This window comes from Leptosomus discolor, chromosome 10, assembly GCF_034619465.1.
Source record: "Leptosomus discolor isolate bLepDis1 chromosome 10, bLepDis1.hap2, whole genome shotgun sequence".
Classification (NCBI taxonomy): domain Eukaryota; kingdom Metazoa; phylum Chordata; class Aves; order Leptosomiformes; family Leptosomidae; genus Leptosomus; species Leptosomus discolor.
In genome coordinates, this window is record NC_141400.1 from 15,007,630 (window position 1) to 15,016,660 (window position 9,031).

Here is a 9,031-nt window from a genome sequence, read left to right on the forward strand (position 1 = left end):
TTCTCCCCCAAAGCTGGGCAGAGGCTGCATGCCCAGAGGTGCACATTTGGGGAGCAGAGCACCCTCCTGAGAGGGAGCAAACATCAGCCACCAGGTCACATCCTTCCTTCTCCGAGCCAGTGCATCCCCATGGGGGAAGACGCTGCCAGCACGGCTGCAGGTCAGACCTGGATGCATACACGCACTTTCCACTGGGTGCACGAGTGTGGTGGGACACTGTCCGGGGCTGGTGCTGGCCTGTCCCCTCCCCAGGGCTGCTTAGCCGGGGCGTGTGGGTGCATGTGTGTGCACCAGGCCAACGTGCTACTGGCTGTAACAATTACAAGGCTGTAAGAAGCAGCAGTCTCAGGAATCGCGTGTCAGTGGTTTTGGGGACTGGTGCTGGAGCATCTCACGGTGGGGCTGCGTGCTTCTCACCTAGGACAGGGGGAAGATGGGGAAGGGTGGGAGCAGACACCACAAAGCCACAAGAAGGGTGCCCCAGAGGAGGCCACCGCTGCTGGTCCCCCTTTTCCTGCCCCTTCCCTCATTTCACTCTTTTCAATAAGCTCCCAAGACAAGGCAGACCCTGACCTTCCCAGGGCTGCTGCAACGACCGCTTCCATCCTTTGTGCTGACCCTTATTGGGAAAATAGACACTGAACAAGGCAGCCAGGAAGGCAATGCAAATGCAGGGTCTAGCTTTCGCCCAAGCACCTCCACAGGGTGCCCAGAGTGGGAAACGGGGGTACCTGATGATTAGACCAGCATCTCCACAAGGCAACCACTGCTCCATGCATCCCCATGGCTCTGGGGACAGATGGTGGGGCAGCCTCCAGCTTTGCAAAGTGACTTCAGGGATGTGGAGGTACGTGCCAGGTGCTGTAGCACCAAAGCAGGGGTCATGGGGAAGGTTGCTGCCCCAGCAAATCCTGCCTAGCTGTGGTGGAAGGGGGCAGGATCGCTGGGCAAAGGGAGACGAGGCCGGTGGGGTCTGGCGGCATCCTCTTCTGGGTGCCCGGTACCACGTCCCACTCCTCTAAAGGCAGATCCTGCGTGGGACCTGGAGGAATGTGCATGAATCTGGGAAAGAATCTGAGTGCTGGGAACTGAGGAGGAGGAATAAATGAGTCCAGAAAAGGACTTGTCTGCAGTCAGGAGGAAAAAGCCCAGTAGAGGCAGTGCCTTGGCAGTCATGGGGGGACAGGCAGGTCAGCCCTGCCTGCCTCAGGGTGCCAAGGCAGCGTGGAGGGTCAGGGCAGCATGAGAAGCCTCCGCTCCACTCTGCCATGAGCAGCTGAGGGACAGGGTGGGCAAGGGAACAAAGGGAAGTTGGGAGGCTGCAGCAAGAAGTTTCAAAGGCAAAAACACCCCCACAACCCAATAACAGCGGCAAAAACACTTGTTTGCTTTATCCAAACAAAATGCCTTCAGCAGGGCCTTGCCATGAGGATTCACGTTGCTCAGGGAGGTTGACCAGGAGAAAACAGCTCCCAGGGCTTGTGTGAGGGCTGTGCCCCTCTGCAGGATGGGACCTTCAGGCCAAGGAGCCTCTTTGCCCCTTGGGCACAGGGTGGAGGGAGCCAGGCACTCAGGGACCAGCCTGTCTCCTTTTATTGCCCTGGAGCAGATGGGCACTGCACAGTCCCGCAAGGCTCTGGGGTCACCTCCCTGGCTGTGCTTCCCAGTGGCTCCTGGAAGGCTGCCCCTTCGGGCCGGTAGCTGTTGGTGCTGTGCCAGATCCCGTAGCCAAAGTAAATGAGGAAACCTGGGAACGGGCAGAATACGGTGGTGGTGGGCTTCTCCCTTTTCCCTCCCCTCCCAGCCACAAGGTTCCCACTCCTTTGGGTCACACATCAGGGGATGGGGTGCTCCTGCCACCCTCTGACATTAAATTCAGCATTTCTTCCATCTGCCCACCCCCGCTCTGCAGCCAGCATTAATGCCATGGGCTCTCAAACCACCTATGCTTCACCCAAAGATGTTGCCACCAGCTCCAGGACCTCAAGGGTGGCTGGGCTTACCCATGGCCATCCAGAGCAGGTACCACAGCCAGGCAGCCGCACTGAGCTGGGCCATCAGGATGCTGTTGACAGTGATGCTGAGGAGTGGCAGGAAGGGCAGGCAGGGAACCTGCAGGGACCAAGGACAAGGAAATAGGGTCGTTGCCTTTGCCCAGAGGCACTGGCTTGCCCATAGGCAGGGGTTTCACAGCTGAATTTGTCCCTGCTGCTTTGGCTAGTTGCCAACAGTCAAGGGGAAGCCCATCCCGGCTGTCAGGCTCTGAGACCTCAGCTGGGACTGCAGCCTGTGCTGGAGAGGGATGCTTATGGAGGGTGGTTTGGTTGAGGTCCTGCATGATTTGAGGGGGAAGGCAGTAAACCACTAGTAAAACCAAGCCAGAGGATCAAGACCAGGTATGTTTTTACTGAATAGGAGCTCCGATTTGTGTAGGAGCCCTGGGCTTGGCTGGGGCTGCAGGAGATGCCCCTTTGGCCTGTGAGATGTCGGGGGCGGGGGGGAGAACCAGGCAGCCCTTGTGGTCCTTATGAAAAACCCCACGAGCTGCCTGATGCCTCCAATAGTGCTTTGTTCAATGTGGATAAAGCAAAGGTCTGCCTGACCTCAAGCAGAGGAAACACAACACCCCCCCGCCAGTGCAACACAACCCTTTCCCGAGGGGGCTGCAGCATTCGCCTCATCTCTGTTCCCCCAGTCCTTCTCCCTGAGGATGGTCCCAGAGAGCCTGGCCATGTGCTTACCATGAAGGATGCTCTCTCCCGGCTCTGAGGCTGCCTCCAGATGAGCAGAGCTGCCACCAGGATCCCCAGGAGAGGCAGAGCCAGAGCGGCGATGCACCAGGCACCCCCGGCGTGGAGGCAGGGCAGCCCAGCGGTGCTCACCCAGCTCACGGCACAGACCAGGGCGGCTGCAGGGGCACCACGGCAGCGTGCCAGGGCAGTGCTTCCCTGGGCTGAGCCCATGCCTCTGCCAGGGTGCAGCACCCAGGCTGCCATGGTGGGAGGGACAAAAGACAACCAGGGATCAGGGCTGAGTAGCTTGTCATGGTGGGTTTAGCTTTTCTCTCCAGTCTGGGAAGCAGAGGGAACGGGAGGTTTCCTGAGGTCCCATTGGGGCAGAAGTGTGGCAGTGGGGAAAGGGCAGGAGGGAGCCAAGCAGGCCCTGATTATATCCTTCTCCCAGGTGATTTTCAGCGAGCAGGAACCTGCCAGCCTGTGCTACAGCAGCGATGTCCCCCGTGGGTGTCCCCATGCCAGCTCCCCGTAAAGCCCATCCATCACTCCCGGGCGTACCTACAGCTGTCAGAGCCCAGGCCACCATGGCAGAGGAATGCGAGGTGGGATGCAGGGGTGGCTGGACAAGATGGTCCCACCAGAGTTGCACAGCTGGGACCTTCCCCACAGGAGTGTCCTGAGCACTAGGTCCAGGGCGATACCTGAGGAGCAGATGTTGGACATCAAGGCACATGAGTGTGCACCAAGGCCAGTGCCTTGTCCCAGGCATGGCCAACACCAGAAGCTGAGTGAGCCCCAACCCCAGCAGCCTCACCTGAGCAGCAGCACACAACCAGCCACCAGCGAGTAGGCCAGCAGCGTGCCAATGGACATCACATCAACCAGGGCTTTCAGGTCAAAGAGGAGAGCCAGGAGAGCTGCAGGGACAAGAAGCCCTTTCAGCCTCCCAGCAGAGCTGGCAGCACTACTGCTGTGCCCATCTCAGCCATGTTCTCCCTCTGCCCCGCCCCAGGTCCCCCTGACACCCTCTGCAACAGGACTCAAGCATCTCAATTAGTTGGTGATGCTTTGGTCATTGGTGCAAAGCATCCTGCCACCTTAGAGAGGTTGAACTGGTGTCCAGGACAGCATCGAGGCCAAATGGTCTCTCCCCCACAGTGAGGAGACCTCCCTCTGCATGGGGGAATATTGGCAAGCTAAGGGGTTTGCATTGTCCTGCTGAAAGAGGACATCCACCAAGCCCTGCTCAAGGTTAAGGGGTAACCCAAACACGCACCCACCTGCCACTCCTCCAGACACCAGCGTTGCCACCACTGGGCACTGACGGCGACTCACTTTGGCCAGAGGTTTGAAGAGGAGCCCATCTCGAGCCATTGCATATAGGATCCGTGGCATGGGGAACATGGAGCCCAGGAGGCTGCAGAGAGGAGATGGGGGAGAAGAGGGCAGGCATCCAGAAGGTGCCATCCTGCCTTTTGCTCCTCCTTGGGTGCCCAGGGAGCTCCCATTCATCTGTACGGTCTATGACCTTCTCAAGACCACGCTGATAAGACCATCACCTCCCTCACCATCAGCTGAGGGACAGTATTGGGGAAGTGATGTCCACAGGTCACCGGGAGCCTGGTGCATGCTGAGACACCCCAGACTGCTCCTGCAGTCACAGTGCCACCAAACACCTGACCAACTTTGGGCTACAAGCAGCATGCCAAGGGATTTGGTTGCTCTCGTTGATCAGGAGGGACCAGGCTGGGAGCAACAGGGGTTTTGAGGAAGGGCTGAGGGATTTTGGCCAAGCAGGGTGGTTGGAAGGAAGGGTTGGGGTTGGCTCCTGTACGTGTTATAGTTCCAGTGCAACCTTGCTCTGAGCTGCCATCAGAGGACTCCCCTCACCTGGTTGTCAGGGCACACAGTGACCCCACAGCCACAGCGTGCTTCGCACTGATCCAGCCAACATATTGAAAAGCCGCTGGGAGTGGGCTCATGGTGTCTAGGAGGTAGTAGGGCATCATCAGCGTCAGGGCAGCAGACACCCCAAAGTATGCCAGGAAGCAGATGAGGAGGGAGAGGATGATGCCCATGGGGATGGATCTCTGCGGGTCCCTCACTTCTTCCCCTGGGGAGAACAAATTCAGCTGCAAAAACAGATGCTCGTTCAATGTGCATGGCATGCTAAGAGCCCAGCTCAGGCTGGAGAGCACATCCCGTATCCCCCCACAAGAGGGGACACACAGGCCTTCTAGCAAGAACCACAAGACCTCCCAGGCTCCAGGGTTATGGGGGCAGGGACTACCTCTGCTTCAGGATTAGCCCGGTCACGTCACACGGACTCTCATGGTTCCACCTCTGAGCACAGAGGGCAGGAGCGAGCAGCTGAGGCACAGAGCCAGGAATGTCCCCATTCCCAGCCCAACTCTAGACCAGCTCCAGGGGCTGCAGGGGGAATCGCTGCCACAGCCCCCAGCCTGCAGCAGGGGGTCCCACCAGCATCTCTCCCCACCTCACTTACCCGTGGTAGCGATGCAGTCAAAGCCAACAAAGGCATAGAAGCAGGTAGAGGCTCCAGCCAAGGTCCCAGTGAAACCATAGGGCATGAAGCCTCCCACCCCAAAGGCATTGGTCATGTTGTCAGGCCGTGACCAGTTCCTGGGAGAAGGAGGAAGAGGGCTCAGTGCAATGGGGTCCCAGGATGGGGCTAGACTGAACAGCACATCCGTCCTGCTCACCCCTCCAGCACCAACCCAGCAGGGTTTAGGACTTTGGCTCTTTGATATCTTGCCAACAGGGCAGGAAATAATGGGGGAAAATGCGATTTCCTGGGATAAGGCATCAAGAGGATGACTCAGCCATCTCCATCCCCTTCTGAAGGCAGCACAGGGAGAGTGGAACCCCTCGTACCCAACTTCATGGGCAGCTGTCCATGGCAGGTCATCCTCCCTGATATTCCAGTTGCTCAGGTTGCCTTTGATGAAGCCACTCACTGTGACAAAGAGCAGGATGAGCATGTTGAGAGCTGTGAAGGCTTTGTTGACTGTGGTGGACTCCTTCACTCCAAAGCAAAGCAGCCCTGAGAACAAAAAAAGCAAAACTGCCCAAGCCCCCTGGATGACACCAGGCCCAGGGTAGACATTACTGGGCAGGCTGGAAAACAAGGGGCAGTGACTGAGTCAGGAGGAACTGCAGATTCCCCCAGATTCCCCTTGTATTCCCCATTCTTTGCTCAGGGAAATGGCAAAGCCTCGGAGGGGTCAGCACCAACCTGAAGAGCCCATGGTGGGGTGACGAGTTCACCCTACATGATGGAGGGTGGCACGGGGGGAGGCATCCTACCTGCCAGCAGGACCACCAGGCCAGCAGCAAAGGCATCTGGGTGTTCTGCCAGCCCCACAGAGCTCATGGGCGCATGAGCACCCAAAAACCTCCCCATCTTCTTGCCGAGGAGCTGGTCAAAGGTAGCACTCCAGGCCCGGGCAACGCTGGCAGTACCTGGGGAGAGGTGGCTGCTGGGGCAGCGATGGTGGCCCTGGGGGGTCTGGGAACGACACCCAGCAAAGCCACCGATGCAAAGCAAAGGTGGAGGCATCAAAAGGGCCTTATACCAATGACATAGGACAGCAGCAGATTCCACCCAGCGATGAACGCCCACAGCTCGCCCACTGTCACGTAGCTGTAGAGATAGGCGGACCCAGCCAGGGGCACGCGGGCCCCAAATTCAGCGTAGCACAGCCCTGCCAGAGCAGACACCACGGCAGCAATCAGGAAAGAAAGGATGATGCTTGGGCCAGAGCTGGTCTTAGCCACTTCCCCTGCCAGGACGTAGACACCAGCCCCCAGCGTGCTGCCCACTCCCAAGGCGATAAGGTCCATGGTGGAGAGGCAGCGGCGAAGGCTGGAGCCCTCCAAGCGGGTCTGAACCTGCTTTCTGCGGGAAAGCGCCTTTGAAACGGACAGCAGGCAGCCCCAGCACGGCATCTGCAGGAGAGGAAAGCAGCAGGCGTGAGGATGCTGCTGCTCCACAGCCACCACCTTGGGGATGTGACCCAAACCCAGCCTGGATGTTTTCCTTGCGGCTCCCACTATCCACACAGTCCTTCCTGGGCTCCCTGGGTGCTGCCTGTTTTCCATCTCTGCCAGAAAAGCAGCCGATTTTGTAGCAAGATGGGACTAAGTGGCTGCGTTGTACTCTCATCCCCAGTAAGAAGTAGAGCAATGCATGACTGGGGTTTGCTGGGCTCTGATTCGTACTACAGTGAGGGGGACAAGGACACCTGGTTGTCCCCCTGCCAGCTCACTGCTCCAGCAGCATCCCCATCAGGCACATACAGCCAGCATTGTCCCAGCTTTGACACTGACACTATTTGAAATGCAGAGGCTGGGCCAGAGAAGAAGGGATGGGAGATGCTCTGCTCCTGGAGCAGCCATTGGCCTTGAAGTGCACCAGGAAAGACCCATTTGCTCAGCTGAAGATGCTCCCACATCACCTGTAACTGTGGGTCAGTGGCACAGCTCAGACAGGGATTGGGTCCCCTGGGCCATCAGCCTGTACAGTAATGCTGTGGCTTTCTCAGGTCACCGATAGGGATGTCAGCCCAGCAGAAACCTCAAGTTGTGTGATGGGGCAGGTGAAGCACTTGGTATGGCATGCCTGGGATTTGTGTGCCTTCCCCCATCCTGCCCATCCTTCCCCAGGAGCTCCCAGGACTGGTGAAAGTGGGGCTGCATACCTCCACAGCCCCACAGTGCTGCCAGGACCTCCAGGTTACCCTGCAGCAAAGCAAAGTCCATGCTGCACCCTTCAGTTCCCATAATCTGCTACTTACAGGGTCAGGGACCCAGCTGGAAACCCTGCCCACCGGCACATCCCAGCAGCACTGGGGATCACAAGGCCATGAGGTCCCTGCTGCAGCGTGAACCCAGAGGGGACAGGAACCACCCTGGGGCAGTGCCCAGCACCCTGATCTGCAGGATAGGGCGCTGTAAGCCCTTGTGGCACAGGGAGCCCCAACCTCCAGGACAACTGCTGTGTCTCCTGGGGGCTGGAAAGCTGCTGCCCAAGGCCGGGCCGGCTGGGGCTGTCTCGCCAGCCCCCCAGCAGCACCCACCCGCTGCACAACACCAGCCCCACCCTGATGATTTTCCCTTCTGCAAACAAACTACTTACTCCGGCCATCCTTTGGGCAAGCTGCTCCGGCTGCGAGCTGATGGGCAGGGCAAGCACCAAGCAGCCCCCGTTATGCTCTCTCCTTAAATCCCTTTTGGGAGCACCCTGGCCCTCCCCGTGCTCACCACCACTCCAGGCTGCACAATGGGAAATCTATGCAGAAATATTTTTCCCACAACGCCTTCCAAATCATACACACAAGCCTGCAATGTTAATAGGCTCAGGGGCATTATTGAGGGAGTTTAATCAACATTTCAAAGCTGCCTGTGCAGGTGGAAGGGAGAACCCCTTCCCTCCATCCCCACCCCCTCACACCAGGACCCTTATCTCAGTCTGCAGAGCAGGTTTTGGAGGAAATCCAGGCAGAAAGGAGCAGAAACATGGCCAGGTCAGAATGCAGGGGTGCACGCATCTATCACTGTGACCATACCCAGGCTGAGCTACTCCTGGGGAACACAGAGAGGGTGAGCAGATCAAAGAATTGACTGCAGCAGCAAGGCAGATGAGCACAAACCCAGCTCCACAGGATGTTTGCAGCAGCACATCCAGCTGTACCTCCCAGATGCAAAGTCCTGAGGCCACCTGCATTTCCCCAGTATTTGGGCACCAAGACCCTAGTTGCTGTCCACCCCTTGTCACAGCCTCATTGCAAAAAAAAAATAATCAGCAGCCTTAGATGAAGAAATGTACCCGATCAGCCCAGGTGCAGCTTGTAGCAGAGCAAGCAGCAGCACCACCCATCACCAACCCATGCAGCCTTGCCCAGGGAGCAGGGCTGGGGCTGCAGGTCTCAGCCCAAGCCACACATGTCCCATCCCAGCCCCTGTCCTGGCTAGGGGGTTGCAAGGGTGCAACAAGACCCAGATGCTCCTCAATGGGGGGAGAAATAGGCACTAGAAGCAATTCTAACACAGCACCTCCCTCCCGGTTTGCAACCCCCAGGAGCTAAGCAGCAGAGTGCAAGGAGGGACTAGGGTGAGTCCAGGGCTGGGCTTTAAAGGGGGGCCCAGGGCTGTGTGGGTGGGGGCTCCAGGTGAGGCTCAGGGCTGTAAGGCATATAAGTGCCTTCAGGTGGTAGCAGAGCTGTTTTGTAGGGCTGCTCCTGGCAGGGAGAGGATATGGGGGAAGCTATAGTGTG

The 9,031-nt window shown here is 58.2% G+C and overlaps 1 protein-coding gene across 1 annotated transcript; it reads right to left on the minus strand.

The window, feature by feature from the left end:
* Nucleotides 1-1,592: 1,592 nt before the first annotated feature.
* Nucleotides 1,593-6,707, minus strand: LOC104350382 (cationic amino acid transporter 2). Its single transcript, XM_009956207.2, has 11 exons — nt 6,332-6,707; nt 6,063-6,218; nt 5,631-5,799; nt 5,242-5,378; nt 4,626-4,848; nt 4,016-4,152; nt 3,550-3,652; nt 3,294-3,436; nt 2,742-2,908; nt 2,004-2,112; nt 1,593-1,747 (listed from the first exon to the last, which is right to left on the minus strand). The coding sequence occupies exons 1-11, from the start codon at nt 6,702-6,704 to the stop codon at nt 1,593-1,595; spliced, it is 1,872 nt and encodes a 623-aa protein (XP_009954509.2). The 5' UTR covers nt 6,705-6,707.
* Nucleotides 6,708-9,031: the final 2,324 nt, after the last annotated feature.

Bases quoted from the DNA above. Each gene is read 5' to 3' on its own strand.
- LOC104350382 (XM_009956207.2), bottom strand. From the start codon at position 6,704: ATGCCGTGCTGGGGCTGCCTGCTGTCCGTTTCAAAGGCGCTTTCCCGC. The intron at 6,219-6,331 runs GTATAAGGCCCT...ACCTCTCCCCAG, and splicing joins GCTGCTGTCCTATGTCATTG to GTACTGCCAGCGTTGCCCGG. The intron at 5,379-5,630 runs GTACGAGGGGTT...TCCTTCTCCCAG, and splicing joins ACAGCTGCCCATGAAGTTGG to GAACTGGTCACGGCCTGACA.